Source organism: Erinaceus europaeus, chromosome 15 (assembly GCF_950295315.1).
Source record: "Erinaceus europaeus chromosome 15, mEriEur2.1, whole genome shotgun sequence".
In the NCBI taxonomy this organism is placed as follows: Eukaryota; Metazoa; Chordata; class Mammalia; order Eulipotyphla; family Erinaceidae; genus Erinaceus; species Erinaceus europaeus.
In genome coordinates this window covers 69,254,833-69,282,507 of record NC_080176.1, presented here as the reverse complement: position 1 = coordinate 69,282,507, position 27,675 = coordinate 69,254,833, and the positions used below count along the sequence as shown (strand labels likewise).

General features: G+C 40.2%; 2 protein-coding genes and 1 pseudogene across 8 annotated transcripts in view; 2 read left to right on the top strand and 1 right to left on the bottom strand.

The window, feature by feature from the left end:
* C15H18orf54 (chromosome 15 C18orf54 homolog) overlaps positions 1–1,509 on the bottom strand; it is a 29,047-nt gene extending 27,538 nt beyond the window's left edge. For 3 of the 4 annotated variants that reach the window (XM_007519216.3, XM_060173900.1, XM_060173901.1), the window contains exon 1: positions 1,301–1,505. Coding sequence is in view for 1 of the 4 variants with exons in the window: in XM_060173902.1 (XP_060029885.1) it covers positions 1,301–1,337 (37 nt within the window). In the remaining 3 variants the exon portion in view is untranslated. Of the gene's footprint in view, positions 1–1,300 lie in introns of all 4 variants that reach the window. The other variant, XM_060173902.1, reaches the window with a different exon arrangement.
* STARD6 (StAR related lipid transfer domain containing 6) lies at positions 1,503–27,465 on the top strand. Of its 4 annotated transcripts, none has more exons than XM_060173903.1 (9): positions 1,503–1,626; positions 2,341–2,402; positions 4,467–4,550; positions 5,475–5,568; positions 5,760–5,809; positions 10,880–11,006; positions 13,762–13,879; positions 18,130–18,223; positions 27,182–27,465. In XM_060173903.1, the coding sequence occupies exons 4-9, from the start codon at positions 5,479–5,481 to the stop codon at positions 27,372–27,374; spliced, it is 672 nt and encodes a 223-aa protein (XP_060029886.1). In that variant the 5' UTR covers positions 1,503–1,626; positions 2,341–2,402; positions 4,467–4,550; positions 5,475–5,478; the 3' UTR covers positions 27,375–27,465. The 4 variants fall into 4 exon arrangements, with proteins under 4 accessions (XP_060029886.1, XP_060029887.1, XP_007519300.1 ...); XM_060173904.1 differs by having other exon boundaries at positions 4,452–4,550; XM_007519238.3 differs by lacking the exon at positions 1,503–1,626 and adding an exon at positions 1,821–1,862.
* On the top strand, positions 7,966–8,056 carry LOC132533297 (small nucleolar RNA U3; annotated as a pseudogene).
* Positions 27,466–27,675: the final 210 nt, after the last annotated feature.

Here is a 27,675-nt window from a genome sequence, read left to right as displayed (position 1 = left end):
GAAGCAGGTCTGCAGTTGTCTGTCTTTCTCTCCCCCTCTCTGTCTTCCGCACCTCTCCATTTCACTCTGTCCTATCCGACAACGAACAACATCAACAATAATAACCACAACAAGGCTACAACAACAAGGACATCAAAAGGGGGGGGGGATGGCCTCCGGGAGCAGTGGATTCATGGTGCAGGCACTGAGCCCCAGCAATAACCCTGGAAGCAAAAAAAAAAAAAAAAAATCCATCTGCATATTATGTCGGGCTCAGACCAAAAACTAGTAAAGTCATGGCTTCTTGGAATATAACTAAAATAGACCTAGCTATTTCTAAAACAGAGAAGCTAAATCTTCATCTGTAATAAGCTTGCCTTTAGATTCATGATCAGTCAACAATTTGTTCTGCTACATATATCTTAACTTTCTTTTCAGCCACCAGGTTCCAGATGCTACCAGGATGCCAGTCGGACTTCCCTGGACAGACAACCCCACCAATGTTACATGGAGCTCCGCTTCCCCAGAGCCCTTCCCCACTAGGGAAAGAGAGAGGCAGGCTGGGGGAATGGATCCACCTGTCAACGCCCATGTTCAGCGGGGAAGCAATTACAGAAGCCAGACCTTCCACCTTCTGCATCCCGCAATGACCCTGGGTCCATGCTCCCAGAGGGATAGAGAATGGGAAAGCTATCAGGGGAGGGGGTGGGATACGGAGTTCTGGTGGTGGGAATGGTGTGGAGTTGTACCCTTCTTATCCTATAGTCTTGTCACTATTTCTTTTTTATATAAATAATAATAATATAATAATAATAATAATAATAATAAACCACTATCTTGGAAGTAACAGCCTGGACTGATGAAATGGAAACTGCACGTGTGTTTCCTGCAGAGCGAGGACCCAGGCAGGCCGGGCGGCCCCTTCGCAGCGCCTCCTCGCCCCGCGGGCGCCCGGGGTTCAAACCTTCTGCCCTCCGTCCTGGAAGCCTCCTCGCCCGCCGGGGATGGGGCCTCCCGGCACTCCGTCCGCGGGATACTTTTCACTCGGAAACCATTTTTCTAGGCTGCAAGAAGCGCGCCGCCGTGGGCGGGCGGCAGGGCCGGCTTCCAGCGCCGCCTGGGACCCGGGGCAGCAGGCTGGGTCCGCGCCGCCCCGGTCCACGATCCCCGCCGCCCCTTGAAACGCCTCTTTCTAGGGAGACGCTCACAGGCGCCCCCCGGGTTCATCTCTCCCCTTCCCGGCGCTCCGCCACTTTGCCCTCCCTCTGTCAAAGGATGGGCGGCCCCCAACCCCGGACACCCCTCTTTCGCTGGGGCTCACCAAAGGCGGCCCCAAAGTAGCTCTGGACAAAGCACATTTGCGCAGCTCTCCGCCACAGTCCAGGTCACTCAGCGGACGAGAGACGAGAGCCAGCACCCCTCGGGCGGGACGCCGCCCCGACTGCCGCCCCCACTGCCGCTCCTCCGGCCCGCAGCTTCCTCCGCCGCCGTCACAGCGGAGCGCGACGCCCGCGCCCGCTTTCAAACGGACCCATCATGGCGCTGGCGTGAGGCGCGCATGCGCGGCGCTCCGGCCCGTCCAGGGGCGAGGCCGGGAGCGCGAGGGGCCGCGGCGGGGCGTGCGATCCGCGCACCCCGACTGCGGAGGTTAGTTTCGCCCTTCTTCATCTTGCCCGGGTGAGGCCGGTGGGCGTCGGATAACGCCTTCCCCTTGTGAGGGGCAGCGCGGCCGGTCTGCACAGATGACTCGCCGAGCTCCCTGCAGCTCATCCCCGGGGCTGTGTGAGGGGTCGGGTGAGGCGGAGACCTGAGAGCCGTCCCCACACCCGCTCCTCGCCGGAGAGCTCAGCCTCCCTCCGAGCCTTCCGCGGAGACCCTCCCAGGTCCAGACACCCGGCCGGCCGGGAGGCGGCGTGGAGGGGGCGGGAGGAGGGCGCTGACCTGCCCCGGTGTGTCTGGAGCCGGGAAAGAGGGCGACAGGTGTCGACACCCACGAACAGCAGCTGCTGTGAAGCTGCCTGCCGTGCGGTGCTGAAAATCCATCTTCAACCAAGTGGTATATCGAAGTATCCGATAAAAAAGCGGTAAAAGGGCCGGGCGGTAGCGCAGCGGGTTAAGCGCACGTGGCGCAAAGCGCAAGGACCCGCCTGAGGATCCCGGTTCGAGCCCCCGGCTCCCCACCTTGGCGGAGCTCGCTTCACGGGCGGTGAAGCAGGTCTGCAGGTGTCTGTCTTTCTCTCCTCCTCTCTGTCTTCCCCTTCTCTCTCCATTTCTCTCTGTCCAACAACGACGACGACAACAATAACTACAACAACGATTTTTTTAAAAGCCTGTTAATGTTAGTATATGTTTTTTTTCTAGTGTCCCTCGCCATGACTACATCTGAATATATTCCAGCTTATCTGATGGTACATCTAAACCAGGTACGACAACCTCAGGCTTGCCGACCGCTCTGTTCACCCTCCGTAGCCCAAGGAGTTAAACCTCCCCCTTTAGTCTTAGCAAGTGACAGAGTTCAGAAGCTGTACAGTTTGGCGGAGTGGTCCAGTTAAGCGCGTGTTTGTTATAGTAGTGATAGTGTTTTTTGGATTTTTTTTTTTAAATGAATAAGATGGAGTCCCTGTAGGGGTTTGCATTTCTACTGGTGTGCACCAATAATCAGTGCAATTCCTAGATGACTCACTGGCAAGTATGTTGCTCATCAGAAATATGAAATGGTGTTAACTTTGCTAGGGCAAAACCAGGTGAGGATTCAGCCACGAGCTGTTAATAGCATGAACTCAAAAGTTACTTTTTTTTTTTTTGACCAGCTGTCTTTCTAACCTGTCTTTTAAGAGTTTTTTTCTTTTTTAAAGATTTTGTTTATTTATTAATGAGAAAATAGGAGTAGAGAAAGAAAGAACCAGATATCACTCTAGTACATGTGCTGCCAGGAATCAGACTCAGGACTTCACGCTTAAAAGTACAATGCTTTATCCACAGCGCCACCTCCCAGACCACTCCTTTAAGATTTCTTAAAAGTTCTTTTCATTAAAAGTATCTTAATATTTCTTTTTTTCTTTTAATTTTTTATTTATAAAAAGAAAAGATTGACTAAACCATAGGATAAGAGGGGTACAGCTTAGCACAGTTCCCACCACCAGAACTCGGTATCCCATCCCCTCCCCTGATAGCTTCCTTATTCTTTAACCCTCTGGGAGCATGGACCCAGGGTCATTGTGGGATGCAGAAGGTGGAAGGTCTGGCTTCTGTAATTGCTTCCCCGCTGAACATGGACATTGACATTGACAGGTCGATCCATTCCCCCAGCCTGCCTCTCGCTTTCCCTAGTGGGGAAGGGTTCTGGGGAAGCAGGGCTCCAGGGCACATTGGTGGAGTCATCCAGGGAAGTCTGGTTGGCATCATGCTAGCATCTGGAACCTGGTAGTTGACAAGAGAGTTAACAGAGAAAGGCAAACAAATTGTTGACCAATCATGGACCTAAAGGCTGGAATAGTCCAGAGGAAGAGTTGGGGGGGTCTCCATTTTGTAGATAGCTAGTAGGCATATTTTAGTTATATTCCAAAGGGCCTGTGGCTATACTAGTGTTTGTTTGTTTGTTTGCCTGAGCCTGAAATCTGATATGGAGGTGGATCCTAGTTATTGTCTGGAGAGATGATGTCATGGCTGGCAGAAGGACCAGAAAGCTGGATCAGGGAAGAGAATAGCTCACAAATATGGGAAAGGTGTGTAAATATTGTTGACTGTAAACCCTATCGATTTGATTTGGTCTGGGGCCCATATTCAGCTTAGGAGCCTATGTGACCTCTGCATCCCTGTAGATCTGAGCTCACATTCTGTGGTCATGAGTAGGAACATTCCAAGATGCCCCAATATCGACCCATCTTCCTCAGGTGTAGCATAGAGTATGTTGTCCAGCCTCCCTTCGGAGGCCCCCTTGTTGATCCAAGTTGAGGGCAAGGTCCTATGGGGACCCACAAAGGGGATCTGTCTTGTTGTTCCTGATAGAAATGATCGGTAACAATGGAGAGAGGGATTTATTCGAGGTCTAGGCCCATCATGTCTGTTTGGGAATCTCAGGACTCCCTGACTAGGGCCCCAGCTGATGGGGTGGCTTGATAGTGACTAAAGAGTCATCGTTAAAGTATGCCAGTCTCTTGCCTTTATTCAACTTTTGCAGTCCTTGCTCTGATAAGGTTAGCTTTGGAGTGAGTGAGAGAACTGTAATAGGAAGTAGGTGAGGAGGGTATCTAAGTCTAAGTAGACACTATTTCATTATGAACTTTATACTGACTCACTACAGACTATTGTGTATATATTTCTAAGCCTTACCTTTTTCTCCCCTTTGGGAACACATATAACAAATGTTTCTATTTAGGACATAAAGTGAAAATAAAGTTCACTGAGAAAATATAAGGGATATTATCAGCTATGTTGAGCTAACTTATTGATCAAAGTGATTCTACTTCCAGTTTGTCACTTCACAGGTTAAGAAACATGGAGATCTCCAAGAAGATTTGGAGAGGAATACCAGTAGTTATTAAAAGTTTGGGCAAGATCTACCAGAAAAGGTAAGGAAATCAAGAGTTTTCTGGGATTATAATGGTTTACTAAAACTCTTCAAATACAGATATCAGCTAGATCTTGTAATTTGCTAGAAAACTAAACAGAAAGAAGTGGATTTATCTAAGGAACTTAAAAGCGAGAACAATGCAAGACAGATGATCAGATGTCAGTGGGGTGTTGTGACTTATTGGAAAAATAAACATGAGAAAATAGATTTATGATCCCATCTAAAGAATTTAAGGTGAAACAAATGAAGACATGCTCTAAATTATTAAATTTTAAGTTTATTGCAGTATCTCTTTACAGAGTATTTTAAAAGATAAATTTAAATATGTCTGTTTTAAGAAATCACCTTGGGCTGAGCACAAGGACTGGAACAAGAAATCGCCTAAAAGGTGATTATTTCAATCACTCTTACATAATGATCACAAAATTTGTATAATGATCCCATGAAATAGGAATACTGTCACCACTTTTTACGTAAAAACTGAAGTTCAGGAGTTGGGCAGTAGCACAGTGGGTTAAGTGCAGGTGCCACAAAATGTCAAGTACCGGGGTAAGGATCCTGGTTCGAGCACCCTGCTCCCCACCTGCAGGGGAGTTGTTTCACAAGTGGTGAAGCATGTCTGCAGGTGTCTTTCTCTCCCCTCTCTGTCTTCCCCTCCTCTCTCCATTTCTCTCTGTCCTATCCAACAATGACAACATCAATAACAACAACATTAATAACTACAACAACAAAAAAGGAAGGAAGGAAGGAGGGAAAGAAAGAGAGCCTATGAATAAGAATAAAGATATTCATGTCAGAGTTCAGCAAGTAATTGTTCTGTATGACAAGCATAGTAGAAATAGTATTAAATGTAATACAGATTTTTTTTAAAAAAAATCATAGGATGACATTCTGACCAGTCATTTATTTTTAAAACTTGCAGGTAGATGGACTATAAAGCACTTGCCCAACAAACTTCCCAAGAACTTTTAGGTTACAGTCAAGAAACAACAGGCTGGAAAGTGGTGAAAACTTCAGTAAGAAAACAAGTTAAATATGTTTCAAGAGTGTCTTTAATGAAAAACAATTCTTATAAAGACATTTTAAATTTTTGGTTGTTCACAAACCAAAAAAAAATGTTTATTTTTATTTTAGTTTTTGGTTTTTGCTTAACATTTTTTCTGTATCTGACAGCTAATTTATTTGTGGATTTTTATTCCCCTTTGAGAAAAAGATAACCGTTTACAGCAAGGCTTCTAGAAAATTCCATGGAAATATGTGAGTATAATCTCCTACTATACAGGAAAAGAAAGCCAAAAACCCTAGAACTAATTTTATGCTAATTGAAATTCATACACATTCTCTACTACTTATATTTATTGATGTACAACAAATTACTCCATAGCTTAATGATTTAGCAAGTATCCATTACTCTAGTTTCTATGGGTCAGAAATCCAGTAGTAACTTAGCTCGGTGCCTTTGCTTTAAGGATTGTCATAAGGCAGCAATCAGAGTGTCAGCTGGGGCTTAGGCTTCATATGAAGGCTGAGCTGAGAGAGGCCCCTTCACCTTCCAGTTCACTTGCATGATTGTTGGAAGGATTGAGTTACTCAGGGGTTTGGACTGAGACCCTCAGTTCTTTGCTGGCTCTCAGATGGAGGCTTTCTTTGGTTGCTTGACACAAGCCTCTCTATAGGTCTATTCACAGCATGATAGTTTGCTTCCCAGAGACTTAACAGTCTAGGAGAGAGCAAGATAAAAGAAAATGTAACCAGACAAAAGTTAGTCTTTTATTGAAACCTAATCTTAAGAGTAACCACTCATCTTTTCTGGAATATTAATTTTTTATTGGGGGAATTAATGGTTTATAGTTGACAGTAAAATACAGTGGTTGGTACATGTGTAACATTTCTCAGTTTTCCACATAGCAATCTCACGCCCTCTAGGACCTCCTCTGCCATCACATTCCAGGACCTGAACCCTCCCACCGACCATGCAAGTCACTTAACTTTAGTGCAGTACACCAACTCCAGTCCAAGTTCTGCTTTGTGTTTTCTGTTCTGTTCTTATTTCTCAACTTCTGTCTATGAGTGGAATCACTCCATATTCGTCCTTCTCTTTCTGACTTATTTCACTTAACATGATTCCTTCAAGCTCCATCCAAAATGAAGTGAAGAAGGTGAATTTATTATTCTTAATAGCTGAAAATTATTCTATTGTGTATATAAACACTACTTACTCAGCCACTTATCTGTTGTTGGACACCTGAGTTGCTTCCAGGTTTTGGCCATTACAAATGTGCTGCTATGAACATAGGTATATACAAATCTTTTGGATGGGTGTGTTGGATAGGATATATCCCCAGGAGAAGAATTGTAGGGTCATACGGTAGGTCCACTTCTAGCCTTCTGAGAGTTCTCCAGACTGCTCTCCACACAGGTTGGACCCATTGACTTCCCACCAGCAGTGCAGGAGTGTTCCTTTGTCCCCACAGCCTCTCCAGCATTTGTTGCTGCTACCTTTTCTGATGTCTGACATTCTCACAGGAGTGAAGTAGTATTTCACTGTTGTCTTTATTTGTATTTCTCTAACAATCAATGACTTGGACCATTTTTTCTTATGCTTGTTGGCCTTTTGGATCTTTTCTGTGGTGAATATTCATATCCTCTCCCCATTTCGAGGTGGAATCATTTGTTTTTTGTTGTTGTTGCTGAGGCAGTATTTAATTTACTAGAAGTGAATTACTAGAACCAACCTGTATTTAAAGAGTGTCAATATATACAGGTAATATATAGTCAGTATATATAGCTAATATATAATAAATATATATAGTCAATAACTATCAAACATGGCTTCAAAATTAAGATTCACAAAGATAACAGTTTGTCATTGCAAACTGTCCAAGTCACCCATTTTTCATTTTATAATTGATATGTAAGAGATGGTTGTGTAGGGTGAATGCACATGCCTTTTGGTAATCATGCTTCAGTGAAACTATTTATAAGGCCAGGAAGGCAGCTGAGTAATAAAACACAAGAAACCTTAGAAGCCTACCTCTCCCTCTCCTTTTCCCTTTTCTTTCCTCTGTGTCTTTCTCATAAAAATAAATCCATTTTAAGAACAGTATATGAATTACATTTGAACTATGGACTAATGTTTGTCAGCCTCTTTTACAAAGAAAAGATATGAAAAAAAATCAAAAATCTTTAACATGGAAAAATTTTCCAGTCTTAGAAACACATACACATGGAGCAGGGCCATGACACACCCAGTTGAGTGCACACCTCGTCGTGCTCAAGATGGCAATAAAAAGAAAAAAGAAAAGAAAAAGGAAGACATAAACACTCCCTTCTTAATGCATTAATATAGTGTAGTGAAAGTGCATCAGCTTTAGAAGTTATCAGACTTCAGTCAGGTATTACTATGAACTCAAAAGACTATACTTTCAGGGATCATTTCTATAGTATGTAACTGTGAACTCAAATCTGTTTTGTTTTGTTTATATTCCCAGGGTTATCATTGGGGGCTCTCAGTGCCTGCACAATGAATCCACTGCTGCTGGTGGACATTTTTCCTTTTTTTGCTATTATTATTATTATTATTATTATTATTATTACTGTTATTACTACTAGATAGGACAGAGAGAAATTGAGAAGGTAGGGAGAGACAGAGAGGGCGAGAAAGAGAGAAATATACCTGCAGACTTGCTTCACCACTTGTAAAGTCTCTCTCCTACTTGTAGAGAGAGCAGGGGCTTGAACCCAGGTCCTTGCACATGGTAATGTGTGCATTCAACTGGGTGTGCCATTGCCTGGCCCCTCCAAATCTTTTTTATAATGTCTCTAAACCTGTATGCTGATCTATAAAATTAGAATATCAATAACATGTTTTCCAGGGATGTTGTAAGGATGAGATGAAGCACTAAATATAAAACAGTAAGTAGGGGCCAAAGAGTTGACTCACCATATGAGATGTGTCTTGCCATGTGTGCATCCTCGGTACGAGCCCTTCTTCTTCTTCTAGCGTTTGCCCTTCTTCCGAGCCCTTACACCATATGACAGATGCTATGGGCCGGGCGGTGGTGCAGCAGGTTAAGCACATACATTACACTGTGCAAGGGCCCAAGTTCAAGCCCCTGGTCCCCACTAGCAGGGAGAAAGCTTCACCAGTGGTGAAGCAAGGCTGCAAGTATCTCTCTCTCTCTCTCTCGCCTCCTCTTCTCTCAGTTTCTCTCTGTCCAATAATAAATACATTTTTTAAAAAGAAGAAAAATTAATAATAACCACTAGCATGTGTTTGAACAGGTAATGTGTACCACATACTGTTGTTTAAATTTATTAACATTTTCTGTCCTCATGACAGAAGTATCTCCACTTTACATAGGAGAGAGCCCATGGCTCAGGCTAAATAACTGCGCTCAGGCCACATAACTAATTCAGAATTTGATCTGAAATTTTAAAACTAGATTCTATGAACTTTTTATTTAATCACCCATGTGAATTACTATTAACAACTATGAAATACAGTAAAATCAAATATTAAGTATCTTATAAAGAACTTTGCAAAGTTCTTTGATCTTTCTTAAACCTAACACCTTGATTTGGGAAGAATGATTAACTGGGACTATGACCCACATAGTCAACGACTGCCACCTCCCCAAATTCCAAGGAGGTCTCGAAACTTTACATCAGGCTCAACCTGACACTGTTGACTGGCTACGGAAGAAGGGCAAATGCTAGAAGAAGAAGAATTAACTGGGAGAGGGCATAGCCAATGTTGTTTAGAGTTAATTTTCATTTAACTACCTTCAGCTAATTAGGGACTTAAATTCAATCTTCTCATATTGCCCTAATTTCATTGATGGATATCTAACTCATACAGACAGTCATTACTTGGCTACATATTTATCTTAAACTGAAATTTATACCAATTCAGAATAGTGATAGCAAATAGCGTTGGCAAACTATGGTCCTATGGCCATATGCTCCTATCAGGCCAGAGCCTGATTTTTCATTGTTAATGAATGAAGCAAAGTAAAAATATTTCCTGACATGAAAAGCAAATGAATTTTTCTGTCAGTCTCAATATATAAAGTTTAACTAAAACACAGGTGTGTCCATTCCTTCCATATTGTCCATTACTGGCTTACTGCTCTGCTGATCAAGTTGAGCAGTTGCAAAACAAAGCATGTGGTTTACTGAAAAGTTGGAGGTCCCCTGCTTTAGGCCCGATTATACACCTTAATTTAAAACTGAGTAATGAGATATTGTGTAGTCACAGAAACTTCTCACTAATTATTGTGGAATATTACAGAAGACAAATGTTTATGAGAAAAATTTTAGATGAGTCCTAATCAACAAAAGCCTGTTTAATATGCCCAGGGAGGTGGCTGAGCGAGTAGAGTTCAGGACTTGCATGCATAAGGCCCCAAGTTCTGACTCTGGCCCCCCATATACCAGAGTGATATTCTGATCTTACTCTCAGTCTCTATCTCTAAGTAAATAAATAAAATTTTAAAACATAAACATAAGGGCCAGCAAAGTCGCTCAACGCTGTGGGTTTCTGTTCTGCCATGCCCACATTCCAGGTTTAAGCCCAGTCCCCACCACACTGGGAGACAGTTTGGTACTGCAGCTTCTCCCTGCCCCCCAATCTGAAAAAGTGAGCCTGGGACACTGAGACAGTGACAACAATAACAAGAAATAAATAACTCTAGGGATGGAGAGGTGGCTTACGGGATCAAGCTCAGAACTACAGGAGAGCATCAAAATCAAAACCAAAACTACTAGAAACTAGTGAGCTCTGCATTCTACATCAAGCTCTCGTTAATAAATAAATAAAATTAAATAAAAATTGCGCCCTAAGAAGACACACATGTAAGACCCTGAATTTGGTCTTCACTGCAACATGATCTTCACTTAAACTGTAAAAATATTATCAATATAATTTCTTAAAAAATAAACATTTAAGGGAGTCCAGCAGTAGCGCAGCTGGTTAAGCGCACGTGGCGCAAAGTGCAAGGACTGGTTAAGATCCCGGTTCAAGCCCCCGGTTCCCCACCAGCAGGCGAGTCGTTTCACAGGCGGTGAAGCCGGTCTGCAGGTGTCTCTCTGTCTCTCTTCCTCTCTATCTCCCCCTTCTCTCTCAATTTATCTCTGTCTATCCAATAACAAATAAAATAACATTTAAGTAAAACTAATTAGTTTCAGTTGAACATTAGTATGTTGAATTACTGAGGATGTCTTCACATTTTAGTTACTGTTGTTCACTAATGAGTCTATACTATGATAGCATTATATTTTCAGCTTAAACTCGTTAAATTTTGAACCTTGTTTCGTTAACTATAGATATCGTGTTGAAGGAGTGATTCCAGAATCAGCAACTAAACTATCTGATTTCCTCTACAAACCTGAAAATAGAGTGACATGGGATAAATCATTGAAAATGTACAATATGATACACAAGATTGATTCGGTAATTTGTTGTTTAATATTTAATGTTGAATTTCAAGAATTCATCCCCTCCAATAGGTGCAAAAAAAGATTAAGCATACCTTGTTTATGAGAATTAAGCAGATTTATTTTAGTAATATTAGATTAAAGGGCAATGATGATATACAAACTACTTAAGCATAGGTGGTGGTGGCACACTGGGTTAAATACACACATTACTGTGTGTGAGGACCCCAGTTGAAGCCCCAGCTCCCCACCTGCAGGAAAGAAACTTCAGAAATGGCCAAGCAGGTCTACAGGTGTCTCTTTCCCTTTCCCTCTCTGTCTCCCCAACCCCTGTCAATTGCTGTCTGTCCTTCCCCACTGGGGAAGGAAAAATAGCCACCAGGAACTGTGAGTTCATAGTATAGGCGTTGAGCACCAGCGATAATCCTGGTGTGAATAAAAATAAATAAATTAGAACAAATAGCATATAACTTTTTAAAAGTAATTGTATTTTATGTGAGAGGTCTAAACTACACTCAACTCTGGTATATGGCAGTACTGGACATTGAACTCAGGACCTTTGGAATGTAATGCTTGCAAGCCCTATACTCTTACTCTGTATGATCTCCCTCTTCCTGTAACATGCAATTTTTTTTCTTTCTTTTTTTAAGAGTAACAAGAAGTGTGAAATGACAGTATAAGGGGCTGGGGAGACAGCATAATGGTTTTGCAAAAGACTTTCATTCCTGAGGATCTGAAGTCCCCAATTCAGTCTCCACCACCACCATAAACGAGCTGAGCAGTGTTCTACTCAGTCTTGCTCTCTTACTCTCTCACACTCACTCTATCTTTCTTATTAAAAATAAATAAAATCTTCTAAATAAATAACAATAAAAGGAAATTTGCAGGTGTAGAAACATTTTCAAATATGTCACCTCAGTTAAACACAGGACAAACATGCTGAATAAAAATAAAATATAGAGGGCCAGGAGGTGGTGCACCTAGCTGAGTGCACACATTTCAGTGCACAAGGACCAGGGTTCAAGCCCCTGCTTCCCATCAACTTCATGATCGGTGCAGCAAGTAAAGCAGGTGTCTTTCTCTCTTCCTCTCTATCATCACCTTCCCTCCCAGTTTCTCTCTGCTTCTACCCAATCAATCAATAAATTTTTAAATAAAAAATAAACATAGGTAATTGAAGTGGAAAGCCACTGAAGTAAGAGAAAGGAAAACAGAAAGTAAGAAGCAGGTAGGTAAGCCTGGGGTATGATAGAGTATTGCACTTGAAAACATAGAGCCAAATAAGTACAGAAGGGGAGAGACCAGTATGAGATGAGCATAGACAGAAAGCTCAGAGGAGTGAAGAAAAAATGGAAAGAGAAACAAAGATAACAAGAAAGTTGGGGTAGTGCACCAAAGGAAAGGACTCAGGTTGGTGGGGAGGGTTCAGGTCCTGGAACATGATGGCAGAGGAGAACCTAGAGAGGGTTGAATTGTTACGTAGAAAAATGAGAAATGTTACACACATGCGCAAACGACTGTATTTTACTGTTGACTGTGAACCATTAGTCCCCTTAATAAAGGAAAAAGAAAGTAGCCAGAAGTGGGGGGAAGGGTTCTGAACTTCAGTGCTGCATACTACAGCTCTCTTAAGACCACCATAGAAAAGCAACCACCTAAATTTAGTATCTGAAGGCAGATGACAATTCCTCCTAAATATAATTTATTTATTTTTTTCTCCACTTCTGTTACTGGTTATTGTTTTTGTTTTGTTTTTCTTACAAACCTGTTCACAGGAGAATCCTGACTGTTCCCTATCTGCTCCGCATATAGAAGTGTGTGCCACTTCTGTTTACTTTTATCTTTTTGCTTACAAATCTGTTCAGGGGAGAATCCTGACTTTGTTTCCCATCCTCTCCTCATACAAAAGTGTGTGTTCTTTTGACTAATTGACTCATTCCAAAGCAATTTTCTGAAGAAAGTACTATGAGCTACATACTACTTCAGGAACTAAGGATACAAAAGAGCACACATTTATAACTTCATAGAATTTATCACTCTGGTTATATTTCTAATTTTAAAAGATACTATCAGAGTGATGAGTTATTAGGTCTAGGATTATTAATACTGTAAAAAGCATGGATAATAATAGTATAGAAATGGTCTAGGAAAGGCTAATGTATAGCCAGTTAAGTAAGGACTTCCTTAGAGAGCTTAGTCAAGACACGTGAGTAAAAAAAAAAAAAAAAAATGGAGGTAATGGAGACATACAGAAATTTTGGGGAGAGTGTAGTAGACAGAGATAAAAGCAAATATGAAGACCTTGACCCTGCAGTGGCGTACTAGGCTAAATGCACATAGTATAAAGTGCAAGGATCCCGGTTGGATCACCAGCTCCCCACCTGCAAAGAGGCCACTTCACAAGAGGTAAAGCAGGTCTGCAGGTGTCTACAGTTCTCTCTCCCTCTCTATCTTCCCCTGCCCCTTAGGTTTCTCTCTGTCCTATCAAAAAAAAAAAAAAAAAAAAAAGGAATAGAAAAGAAAAGACCTTGAGACTGGTGTTTAATGAACAGATAAGCTATATGCTGTCTGAGGGGCTGAGCAGAAAGAACAAAAGTGGGAAGAAGTGAATTTTGAGAGGTCAAACCAGAATCAGATTTTCTAAGAGGCTCATAGGTTACATAAGGAGAAATTCTGTTCCAAGTTCAACCATACTTGATGAAATTGGGCTCTGGAGATACAATGAATTTATATAAAAGTCATTTCAACCCCTCTGTTTGGATTTGTTTCAGGACACATTCATATGTCATACCATTACACAAAGTTTCGCTATGGGTTCAATATCGCCTCGAGACTTCATTGACGTAGTAAACATCAGACATTCTGAAGGAAATATAGATATTATCAGCTGTAAGTTGAAACTCTGTGCTTACATATTGGAATTGCTGTATGTCATTAATAAGTTTCCGTTGAATGATAGTTTAGACAAAACTGTATTTTTAAATTATTTTTCTATTTATATAGCCAGACCAATACTATATGTCTAATGTGTGTGCTTACCAAGCACGCCACCACTTGACCCCTTCTACAAGTATAATGTAGATAAACCTAGAGTTTATTTTAGTTTTTTTAATTTTTATTACCTTTACTTATTGAATAGAGACAGCCATAAATTGAGAAGGAAGGGGGTGTTAGGGAGGGAGAGAGACAGGGTGACACCTGCAGCAATGCTTAAACCTTGCAGGTGGGAACCGAGGGCTCAAACCTGGGCCCTTGTGCACTGTAGCATGTGTACTCAATCAGGTGCTAAACATTTTTTTTTTTACCAGAGCATTGCTCAGCTCTGGCTTATGATAGGTGGTGTGGAGGACTGAACCTGGGACTTTGGAGCCTCAAGCATGACAGTCTGTTTGCATAATTATTATGCTATCTCCCCCAGCATCTGGAATTTACTTTACATCATAGTCAGTGATGATGGCATCTCCTGAACTTTTGCAGAATAGACCCTACAATATAGGACATAGATACTTGTAGCTAAAACTAGACATTATACATTTTTAAAACACAAGCAAAACAAATTTAATCTTTGGATATATAATTTTATGTTTGAGATTTATAAATGGGCATGTCCATTAACTGGTAAAAAAAAAAAAAAAAAGAAAAGAAAAATAAATATTCACTAGGTGTCTGCGTGATGGTATGTCTGATTGAGTGCACACATTACCAAAGGATCTGGGTTCAAGCCCCAGTTTTCTCATCTACAGGGAGGAAGCTTCACAAGTAGTAAATAGTGCTACAGGTATTTCTCTGTCTTTCTCCCTTTTTATCTTCCTCTTCTCTCTCAATTTCTATTCTTTCAAAAAAGAAGGAAAAGGGGGGGTGGGAATTGCCCCTGGGAGTGTTGGATTTGTTGCACAATAACCCTGGTGGCGATAAAAAATAAGATTACATTTTAAAATTTAAAAAAAATCTTAATTATTAAAAAGAAAATTTTCAGTTTCCTTTCTATCTAATAAAAACATAGGGGGGAAATGGCCCCAGGGAGCAGTGGACTGTTGTGCTGACACTGAACCCCAGTGATAACCCTGCTGGCAATTAAGAAAGAGAGCAGGGGGCTGGGAGAGGGGTTGTCTTATTGCTAAGGACTAATACTAATATTACACATTCATATAGTAGTCTCATATAGCTGTATTTTGCTTCATTTTCAATGAGGGCATGCAAACATTACGGTGTATAATGTAGTATTTGAGTTATAGGTATGTATAATGGGGAAAAGACTGCCTCTCTCAGTTTTAGTTATCAGGAGGAAAAATGTATAGAAGTCAGAATCAACAGATAAAAGTAGCAGACCACTACTGAATTTAAGCAATGTTCTTTGAATGAACTTTCCATAAATACTACTAGCTTTCTTTATGTTTCTTTTTGTTGTTGTTGGCTAGCTTACTGTTTACCTTACTTTGAGCTAAATATTTTGAATTATCTTACTAATGAAGAAACCAAAGTTCACAGAAATTAAGTCACAAAATAAATCAGCAGTTGAGCCAGAATTAACTCAGACCTTCCTGATTGTTTAAATGCTGTGCTAACTACCATACTGTATGACTTATTAAAAAAATAAAAAACCAGTGGGGGAGTTGGCGGTAGTGCAGCGGGTTAAGCACATGTGGCGTGAAGCACAAGGACCAGCATAAGGATCCCAGTTCAGTTCGAGCCCCCCGCTCCCCACCTGCAGGGAATTGCTTCACAGGCGGTGAAGCAGGTCTGCAGGTGTCAGTCTTTCTCTCCCCCTCTCTGTCTTCCCCTCCTCTCTCTATTTCGCTCTGTCCTGTTTAACAATGACAACATCAATTACACAACAATAATAACTACAACAATAATAAAAACCAAGGGCAACAAAAGGGAAAATAAATATAAAAAAATTTAAAAACCCAGTTTGTGTAACAAGACTATTTAATTTTTTTAATTTATTTTAAGCTTTATTTTATTTGATAGGACAGAAAGAAATGTAGCAGGAGGGGATAGAGAAGGAGAGACAGAGAGACACCTGCAGCCCTGCTTCACCATTCATGAAGATTTCTTCCTGCAGGTGGGGAGCGGGGGCTTGAACCCAAGCCCTTGCACACTGCAATGTGTGTGCTGTATCAGGTGCACCACCACCCAGCCCAGAATAACATAAGATTTTTTTAAAGAAATGCAAGTATAATCTCCACATTTTACACAAGAAAAAAATACCACTTCTGAAAGTACTTTTATACTAATGTATACAGACTTTGTTAAGATGAAACCAATCATGAAGATGAACTGTTCATTCAACTACATAAGTTTCCTCATCTCGCGTTATTGTGTATACCACAGGACTTATGGCCTGTTAAAATCAAATAAGAAAACTCATCTTCTCTGACAAGAGCAGAATCTCAGTTGCATAGGCTAAGAATTTTTTTTTCTTTTTTGGAGAGTCAGAGACAGTGAGAGAGGTGGAGAGAACAAGAGAGGAAGAGACACAGAGCAGACACCTGCAGCACTGCTCCACCACTTGCCTGTGAAGCTTCTCCCCCGCAGACGGGCACCAGGGACCTGAACCCCAGTCTCCATCCATCGTAATGTGTGCACTCCACCAGGTGTACAACAACCCAGCCCCAGCACATTTACTTTGAGAATATGTTTACAAAAAGGTGTATATAATTATAAACTTACATATAATAGTTATAAATTCTCCCCACCTGCAGGGGAGTCGCTTCACAGGTGGTGAAGCAGGTCTGCAGGTGTCTCTCTTTCTCTCCTCCTCTCTGTCTTCCCCTCCTCTCTCCATTTCTCTCTGTCCTATCCAACAACGACAACAACAATAATAACTACAACAATTAAACAACAAGGGCAACAAAAAGGGAATAAATAAATAAAATAAATATAAATAATAATAATAATAATAATAGTTATAAATTTACATATAATAATTAAGTTGCAGAGACTCTTTAAAAAAACCTCTAGATATTTTCTTTCCATTCCAAGACTATTATTTTTTTAAGTTCTTATTTTTGAAGCAACCTTGGTTTACAAGCCTGTTTTAGAAGTACAGTTGTTCACCTCCTCAAAATACATTACCCCCACCACGCCCATGAAAGCACTGAATCCCAGTCCATTGGGCTACCTCCTCCTGCCTGAACTCTATAGGTCAGTCCCCCCCCCATAACCCTTTGTTAACCTCAGTTCTATGATCCAACCTCCTTCTGAAGTCCGTAGTCTTCAGTGGGCTTTGCTTGTTTTCCTGGCTTTGTTCTCCCCACTCTGGGTGAGGTCATTCTATATTTTCACTTCATGTGAGTCCTTGAGGGCCTTTTGTAGGTCTGCTATAGTGATAATAAACTGTGCCTGAAAAGCACTTTGTGCCTCCCTCAAACCTGACTGGTTTTTAATTACACTTTGAAGTTAACTACAGGGAATTGGCACAAAAGGGATATTTAAATTATTTTAATTGATAGACCACAAAAATCACAGCAAATTTCTCATTGTAAAAAGAACCAAAAAAAAAAAGTCTATAAATCTATGACCCTAACAGAATGTCCTTTTTCTTTGCAACTTACTCTATTGCTTCAAATAACAGAATATAATTACATAATATTTAAGTTTTCCTATATGTAAAGGGAAGCAGCATCTGTAGAACTGCTAGAATAAAAAAGTTTGAGAGGGGAGTCGGGTGGTAGTACAGCAGGTTAAGCACATGTGGCACAAAGCGCAAGGACCGGCATAAGGATCCCGATTCTAGCCCCTGGCTCCCCACCTGCAGGGGAGTCGCTTCACAAGCAGTGAAGCAGGTTTGCAGGTGTGTCTCTTTCTCTCCCCCTCTCTGTCTTCCTCTCCTCTCTCCATTTCTCTCTGTCCTATCTAACAACGACGACAACAACAATAATAACTACAACAACAATAAAAAACAAGGGCAAAAAAAAGGGAAAATAAATATAAAATAAAAGTTTGAGAGAACAGTGGCACTCAAACTAGTATTTTCTATTCATATGTAAACAGATAACTATATTAACCTAATGTTAATGCTGACAGCAACTAAGTTAAATGCTACATCATATGTTTTTTTTCTTAATGCTACTATAAAAAACAGAATTTTTCATCTTTGTGAAATAGGCTTGATTTTTAATCTTTTAATCACTTAGCTACTAGTGTGGATTTTCCAGCATATCCTCCATCTTCAAATTACATACGTGGTTATAACCATGGTTGCGGCTACATATGTTCACCTCTGCAAGAGTAAGTGTCTATGTCTTTTTGTAGTTCAATTTGTCATTTCCTAGCTAAAAGATCTCTAGCTCATCAGTAGAAATATTTGTGGTATAGTCTCCTGAATCAACCCTAACTGCAATTTTAAAATTTATTTTTAGGGCCAGAGCAATAGCTCACTGGGTTGGGAATGTGCCTGGTCATACACATAGCCCAGGTTTAAGTCTTTTGGGAAATGCTGTAACACAGAAAACTTCAGTGCTTTAGTATCTCTCTCCTCTCTCACTATTGCTTTTGATATTTGTGACTGGGAAATTGACCCAGAACACTAAAATCATCCATGTGTGAGGCCCTTGCTCTGCAAAATAATATTTTTTTCATTTTATTCATGGCGGGGGTAATGATTTACAGCACAGTTGCCTACACATGGGCATAATTTCCCAACTCTGCATGATGATTTACAGCACAGTTGCCTACACATGGGCATAATTTCCCAACTCTGCATGATGATCATCTGCAAAATACTCTCACCCACAACCAAGGATGAGACCAAACCATCCCCCAAATGATCCCCCCCGAATCTCCTTTTCTAATCTTTTCCCAGAGACCTTTGCTTTGGTGTTTTCTTCTAGGATTCCGCCTGTGTTCTCCCCTTCTCACCCTGTCTTGAGTTCCACCTATATGTGACATCATCCAGTATTCAAGCCTCTCTTCCTGAATCCTCCCACCCAACAGTTTTTCCTGAGGTTCTATCTAAGGTGAGGCAAAGATTGAGATTTTATAGTTTCTGATCTAATATTAGGTCTTTGATAGTTGGGCTTGGTTTACCAACATTGGTTACATTGTTCTGTCCATTTTGCCTTCCCTTTTGCTATGTATTTGCTTTATTCTTGTGCTGTTGTTTCTATTAATGGTTCTATTGATACCATTAATTGCCTCATTTAGAGTTGGAGTTCCTTTGCTTCTTTTCCTTTCAGTAAGTCTTATAATGCAGGACTATTGGTAGTGAATTCCTCCAGTTTCTGTATGTTTGGAAATATTTTAGTTTCTTTTGCATACTTAAAGGGTAATTTGGCTTGGTAAAGTATTTATGGCTGGCAGTTTTTATCTTTGAATACTGTGAATATGTCATTGCACTTCCTTCTTGCCTCTACAGCTTATGATGAGAAATCTGATGAAAGCCTGGTGATTCTACTTGTGTATATCTGATTCTTTCTTCCCTTAGCAGCCTGAAATGTTTTCCCTATGTCTTTCCCTTAAGATAGCTTTACTAGGGAGTCAGGCAGTACCTCAGCAGGGTAAGCGCAGGTGGCGCAAAGCGCAAGGACCCAGTATAAGGATCCTGGTTCTAGCTCCTGGCTCCCAGTTCCAGCTCCCAGATCCCCACCTGCATGGGAGTCACTTCACAGGCGGTGAAGCAGGTCTGCAGGTGTCTGTCTTTCTCTCCTCCTCTCTGTCTTCTTCTCCTCTCTCCATTTCTGTGCCCTATCCAACATGATGACAAGAATAATAACTACAACAATAAAACAACAAGGGCAACAAAAGGGAATAAATAAAGAAAGAAAAATTTTTTAAAAGATAATAAATTTTAAAAAACATTTTTTAGAAAAGATAGCTTTACTGTTTTGTATCATAGTGTGGGCCATTTTGGATCTAGGAACTTTAGTGTTCTTTCAGCTTCCTGAATGTTTATGTTTTGAACATTGCCCAGGTATGGACATTTTTTCTGCTATAATTTCTTTGAATGTGTTCTGTACTCCTCTATCCATTTTTTTTCTTCATCAAGGATCCTTATAACTCTCACATTCTTTTTTTCTGGTGGAGTCCACTGTTTCACAGAGAATTATTTCATTCTTCATGAATCGTTCCTCTCCAACAGCTTTGCCCTCAGAAGGTTTGGTGGTTTTATTGTCTAGTCCTAATATTCTCTCCTCAAGCTAATTTATTCTACTTATTAAGCCTCTTATGTAAGCCTCAGTTCTATCAAAGTGTTCTTAATATCCAGGTGCTCTGTTCAGAGTTTTCTCTGTGCATCTTGTAGTTTATTTGGTGATATGATCTTTGAGATCCTGAGTTTGTTACTGTTTGTTAAAGTCTTGAAATACTGTGCTCGCTTCAGCAGTACATATACTAAAATATTGAAATAGAAATACCTTTATAATAAGCTTTCTGAATTCAAACTCAGAAATATTATCCAAATCTTTGTGAGTTTGAACAGTTGAATTTTTTTCCCCATATTTTCATTAAGTGTCCTTTCTGATGTTCAGCCATCAGGTGGCACTGTAGCTATATTGTTAATATTGTTCTGGTTTGGGGGAGAGGAGAGTCTAAACTATAATATTGGGTAGGTTTAGACAGAATAAGTTCTTTCTGTCTTGTTTCAGGCTGTACCATGGCCTTTTGCAGTTTTCTGCTGCAGTCTGGAAGGGCACACAGTTATAGTTTCCAAGCAGGTTGGTTCCCACCTACAAGGGCTAAGCCTGTGTTCTGGTATGTGTGTACCAAAATGGCACAGACTGCCAACTTCCAGCTGCTGACTCCCAGTTCAAGCTGTTTTGTCTTGAAAGTTTGTCCCCATGCTTGCCTGCACCCACCTGTGGGTCAGTGAATTCCTTCAAACATAGTGGAAATCTGAGTGTTTTCTTCTTCATTTTTTTTCTTCATTGCTTTATCTAGATATCAACTGTAAATGGGATTGAATCTTATATTTCTCTTTGCTCTGACTCTTCATTTGTTTACAGAAATTCTAAAGTCTATGTGTATTTATTTTGTTTCATGGTACTTTACTGAATGTATTAGTCATTTCATATATATATATATATATATATATATATATATATATATATATATATATATAATACCTTGGGTGAATCTCATGATGGAGGTATAGGGAACTACAGGGAAAACTATAGGACATTCTTAAAAGAAACAGAGATTGACACACAGGAAAGGAAGAACATTCCTTGTTCCTAGATTGGAAGAATAAAACATTATTAAAATGGCCATTCTACCAAAAAGTAATCTACAGTTTCAGTGCAATCCCTATCAAGATTCAAATGACATTTTTCAAGGAAATTGTACAACTTGTTCAAAAATTTGTATAGAACCAGAAAAACCACTAACAGCCAAAGCACTTCTGAGAAAAAAGGAGAGGAAATGGAGGTATCCTGCTCTCCAACTTCAGTTTATACTCCAAAGCAACAGTAATTGATTACTGGAATAAATTAATGATACTGGAATAAAAATGGACAGTTGGATCAATGGAACAGAATTGAGAGTCCAAAAATGATCCCTCACATATACAACCCCCTGATATATGAAAAAGTGTCCTAATCTTTGACAAAGGGGCCCAGACTATTAAATGGGGAAAGCAGAGTCTCTTCAGCAAATGGTGTTGGAAACAGTGGGTTGAAACATGCAGAAGAATGAAACTGAACCACTGTATTTCACCAAATACAAATACACATTCCAAGTGGATCAAGAACTCGGATGTAGACCACAAACTATCAGATACTTAGAGGAAAATATTGGCAGAACTCTTTTCCGCATAAATTTTAAAGACATCTTCAATGAAATGAATCCAATTTCAAAGAAGACTAAGGCAAGTATAAACCTATGGGACTACATCAAATTAAAAAGCTTCTTCACAGCAAAAGAAGCCACTACCTAAACCAAGAGACCCCTCACAGAATGGGAGAAGATCGTTACATGCCATACATCAGACAAGAGTTTAATAACCAACATATATAAAGAGCTTGCCAAACTCTACAACAAGACAACAAATAACCCCATCCAAAAATGGGGGGGAGGACATGGACAGAATATTCACCATAGAATAGGTCCAGAAGGCCGAGAAATACATGAAAAAATGCTCCAAGTCTCTGATTGTCAGAGAAATGCAAATAAAGACAACAATGAGATACCACTCCACTCCTGTGAGAATGTCATACATCAGAAAAGGTAACAGCAACAAATGCTGGAGAGGTTGTGGGGTCAAAGGAACCCTCCTACACTGCTGGTGGGAATGTAAATTGGTCCAACCTCTGTGGAGAACAGTCTGGAGAACTCTCAGAAGGCTAGAAATGGGCCTACCCTATGATCCTGCAATTCCTCTCCTGGAGATATATCCTAAGGAACCCAACACATCCATCAAAAAAGATCTGTGTACACATATGTTCTTGGCAGCACAATTTGTAATAGCCAAAACCTAGAAGCAACCCAAGTATCCAACAACTGATGAGTGGCTGAGCAAGTTGTGGTGTATATATATACAATGGAATACTACTCAGCTATTAAAAATGGTGACCACTGTTTTCAGACGATCTTGGATGGACCTTGAAAAATTCATGTTAAGTGAAATAAGTCAGAAACAGAGGATGAATATGGGATGATCTCACTCTCAGGCAGAAGTTGAAAGACAAGATTAAAAAAAAAAAAAAAAACAAGTAGAACCTGAAATGGAATTGGCGTATCGCACCAAAGTAAAAGACTCTGGGGTGGGTGGGTGGGGAGAATACAGGTCCAAGAAGGATGACAGAGGACCTAGTGGGGGTTGTATTGTTATATGGGAAACTGGGGAATATTATGCATGTACAAACTATTGTATTTACTGTTGAATGTAAAACATTAATTCCCCAATAAAGAAATTTTTTTAAAAAAGTGTCCAAAAACAGTTCAATGGGGTAAAGAAAGTCTCTTCAACAAATGGTACTGGAAAAATTGGATAGCCACATATAGAAAAGTAACACTAGACTACCACCTAACACTATACATCAAAATTTAAAAAAATGGATCAAAATTCTGGAATTAGACCAGAAACTCTACAGTTTATAAAAGAAAATATTGGTGAAACTTTGCAGGATCTTCATGGCAAAGATGTATTTGGAGACTCAATCCCATGGACATAGGAATTGAAATCAAGAATAAATAAATGGTATTACATGAAACTAAGAACATTCCACACATCAAAAGCAAACTACATAGGGAGTCGGGTGGTAACGCAGCAGGGTAAGTGCATGTGGCGCAAAGCAGAAGGACCGGCAGAAAGATCCCAGTTCGAGTCCCCATCTCCTCACCTGCATGGGAGTCACTTCACAGGCAGTGAAGCAAGTCTGCAGTTGTCTATCTTTCTCTCCCCCTTTCTGTCTTCCCCTCCTCTCTCCATTTCTCTCTGTCCTATCCAACAACGATGACAACAATAAAACAACAAGGGCAACAAACCACCCAGCAAATGGGAGAAGATATGTATACACCGTACATTAACTGCTAGTGGGAGTGCAAACTGGTGGAGCCTGTTTGGAAGATTGTGTGGAGAGTTCTTGAACAAATAAAAATGGAATTACCTTATGATCCAGCAATACCACACTTAAGCATTTATCCAAAGGACAGTGAAACACTAATTTGAAGGAACATATGCACTCCCATGTTCATAGCAATATTATTCAATAGCCAAAGAGAGGAAACAGCTTAAATGCCCATCAACAGATGACTAGCTAAAGATGTTATAGGATATATATATATGTATATATGTATATATATATATATATATATATATATATGAATGCTACTCTGCATTCACAAATGATACTGTGTCCTTTGAAATAAAATGGAACTGGAGGTGATTATGCTTAGCAAATTAAGAGGTGAAAGGAAACTATCAGATGGTTTCACTCATATGTGGAATCTAGAGATCTGATACACATAAACTTGGAAAAAAAATTAGAAGCAAGCAAAGTGTTTCTAAGACTTGCAAGAATTACAGTGGTTATCTTTGGGAGTTGGGAGGGTGGGGATACAGAACTTTTATAGCCGTCCTCTGCACTGTAATCTTACAGTCTTGTAACCTACTATTAATCACAAATGAAAAAATTAAAAAAGAAGAAAATGAATTGGTAAAATAAAAAAAATTGAAATAGCTCTACTAAAGGAAAAAAATAATAACCCAATAAAAATGGGCCAAAGAACTAAATAGTGATCTAAAGAAGAGATACACATGGCCCATAAACATAAGAAATGCTCAGCCTCATTTACCATTAGAAAAATGCAAATTGGGATCCAGGTGGTAGCACAGCTGATTAAGTGCACCTGGTGTGAAGCACAAGGACTGGCGTAAGGATCCTATTTCAAGCCCCCAGCTCCCCACCTGCGGGGGGGGGGGGGGTCGCTTCACAAGCGGTGAAGCAGGTCTGCAGGGGTCTTTCTCCTTCTCTGTCTTCCCCTCTTCTTTCGATTTCTCTGTTCTATCCAACAACAACAACAATAGCAATAATAACAACAACAAGGACAACAAAAATGGGGGAAATGGCCTCTAGGAGCAGTGGATTCATACTGCAGGCACTGAGCCCCAACAATAATCCTGGAGGCAAAAAAAGAAAAATGCAAATTGAAACTGCACTGAGATACCATCGCACACATGTGAGAATGACCTACATAACAAGCCAAGAAACAGGTGTTGGAGAGATTGTAGAGAAAATCTGCCATGCTGCTGGTGGAAATGCAAACTGGTGCAGAACCTTTGGAAGACTGTATGGAGAGTCCTTAAGCAAAAATAGAATTAACTAACTTTCGATCCAGCAATACTAGTGTTAGGCATTTACTCAAAACACATTCAAACTCACAGGAATACATGCACCCCTATGTTCATAGCTGCATTATTCACAATAGCCTAAGACTGGAAGTAGCCTAAATTCCCATTGACAGATAACTGACTAAAGAAATTATGAGATAGGACTGGGAGGTGTGGCTATGTATTCAGCAAACAGAACAGACTCTTTCCCCCCCAAAAAAAACAAATACAACAACTATCGAACTTAACATACCTCAAAAAACTACAGTTGAGACATCCACAAAAGCACTGAAGCGTTTTTTTTCTTTCATGTGGGTGTTCATGCACATGGCTGGAGAGAGAAAGGGTGCAGGATTGAAACCAAACACACAAAGGTTAGGAGCTCAGGTAGAGGACAGTGCTGTTTTCCCTCTGTTGGTAAGCTTCTGGATTCTGCTTGTGAGACCTTCAGTTTTTCTCATCACATTGGATTCGCTTGTGTTGCTTGCGATGTGTTCTGTTTGCACATCCACTGTTGGCTGGGCACCCCCCTGCCTCCGGGACATTGGTTTGGTCTCTCCCCCCCACCACCACATTTGGTTTATTCCTCGCTGGTCCGTGCTTTTTCTCCTCCCCGCCCCCTATCTTACCTATTTCCTTGGTTCCTGATTCTTCCACTTCAGGAGGGAGGTAGGAGAGATACAGGACAGAATTGTGTTGTGATTAGGTTGTTGGACTGCCTCCCTGCTCCTGAATAAAGATTGAACTGCTTTCTCAGCTCAGCCATGAGTCCCTGGTCGTCTCTGTCTCCTGCCAGCGAAGCAAGTCCAGCATCCCTCTATGCACTAGCGTAGCAACGCACAGTGATGACAGAGAGGGGAAACTTTGAGCTTTAAATCCATGACCTCAGATTGTTAGCTTACTGAACTACTAGCAAGAACACGCCACAGCAGCAGGGGAAATTTCTGACCAAATGCAGTCTGGTCTGTTGCCAAACTAAGACAGCCATACATGAAAGTAATTTATTACAACTGGCAGCTAAATGGTAACTTAAGCCCTACTTCTCTGAACACAACTGCTGCCTAGCAGCAATCCCCTGATGCTTGGATTCAAGCTGAAATCCTAGAGAGAAGCCATCTGTGCATACCGCACAGCATACAGAACAGATTAAGGAAATAAGAAACAGAATCCCAGTCTCCAGCCCCCAGCACCCAAGATATAAACAAAGGGAAGCCCAGTGATCACAACAATAGCACCACCTGCTGGCCAGCAATAACCAACACAATAAATGCATAAACAGAAAAATTTCAAAAGCAAACTTCAAAACATGATATATCAGATAGAAATGAAACAGAAGGGAGCTGGGTGGTGGCTCACCTGATTAAGTACACATGTTACAATGCAAAGCTCCCGGTCCCCACAAGTAATGAAGCAGGTCTGTAGGTATTAATGTTTATAACCTGAAACATTGCCAAATTTATTAATCCTAGCATTGTATGATTGTTGAGATCTTCTATATATAAGACCCTGTCATCAGTGAACAGAGATAACTTCTCATTTATTTTATATGTCTTTTCTTTTTTAAATAAATGCTTATATCTATTTTAATCAGAGAGATATATAGAAAAGGATAGATGATATAGATAGATAGATAGATAGATAGATAGATAGATAGGCAGGAGGCAGACAAACACTAGACATTGAGGCCAGAGCACTGTACAACTCTGGCTTATGGTGGTATTGGGGACTGAACCTGGGACCTCAGAGCCTCAAGCATGAAAAGTCTTTTGCAAACCGTTATACTGTCTCCCCAGCCATTTTATTTATTTCTTAACAAATTGTCCTGGCTGACTGAAACTTCTACAACTTAATTTGAATAGAAGTGACAAAAGTAGCCTGAATCTTCTTTTATCATTGAGTATGATGCTGACTTTTGGTCTTGCTATATGGCTGTTATTATGCTGTGGTATTTTCTTCTAGTTCTGGTTTATTAAGTATTTTATCACAGAACCATGATAGATTTCACCAAATATTTTTCTATATTAATTAAAAGACCACAAAATTTATGTAACTTTTGTGTGTTGAATCATAATTTCACTTAAAATTTTGATATTTAGATGAGCCAGTATTGAAGGGTGAGCCAACACAATATTTACTGTGATAATTCTCAACTATGAAAAAAAACAAATTCAACAAAATGAAAAACTTTAAAAATATACTTGACTACTCAATATGTAGAATGTCTCTGTGATTGTGAAACAGTGTGTGTGTGTGTGTGTGTGTGTGTGTGTGTGTGTGTGTGTTTTCATTAGCTATTCTGTTACAAGCACTATGGGAAACAGTGGTTAAAAGATAAAAAATTTTGCTCTACATGAACTTATAAATTCAATTTAAAAAACCTGCAAGTTCTTTGTATTTTTATCAAATTTTCCTTTTGCTTACAGGAATCCACAACATTCTAAATTAGTGATGTTTGTCCAGACAGATATGAAAGGAAAATTGTCCCCCTCAATAATCGAAGCAGCCATGCCTTCCAACTTAATAAACTTTATGATCAATGCAAAAGATGAACTAAAGATACAAAAAACTTCAGGACGTGGATATCATTCTCCTGGTCATTCTTCACTCAAGAAATGAGGACAATTCACAGTAAAATTACATGTGGTGTTAACTGCAGTTTACTTCTAAGTCAATATGCATAGATATTATTAAACTATTCTAGGCAGTATTCTTGTACACCTTACTTGTACCAACTTACTTTGTGAAGATAAGATTGTTTGCACAAGAGAGCAACATGAAACATAATTTTTAATCTCTCATAAGAATCATGTTAAGGAACAAGAGTTAGTGTACTTTTAGTTCTCCGACTCCAGAAAATACCATATAAAAGAATCAGTCAGGGAGTCTTGGAATTCCCACACAGACATGATGGGCCTAG

Excerpts from the sequence above, each read along its gene's own strand:
- STARD6 (XM_060173903.1), top strand. The coding sequence starts at position 5,479 with ATGGACTATAAAGCACTTGCCCAACAAACTTCCCAAGAACTTTTAGGT. Across the intron at positions 5,569-5,759 it reads GGAAAGTGGTGAAAACTTCA|AAAAAGATAACCGTTTACAG; the intron begins GTAAGAAAACAA and ends TTCCCCTTTGAG. Across the intron at positions 18,224-27,181 it reads ATATGTTCACCTCTGCAAGA|GAATCCACAACATTCTAAAT; the intron begins GTAAGTGTCTAT and ends TTTTGCTTACAG.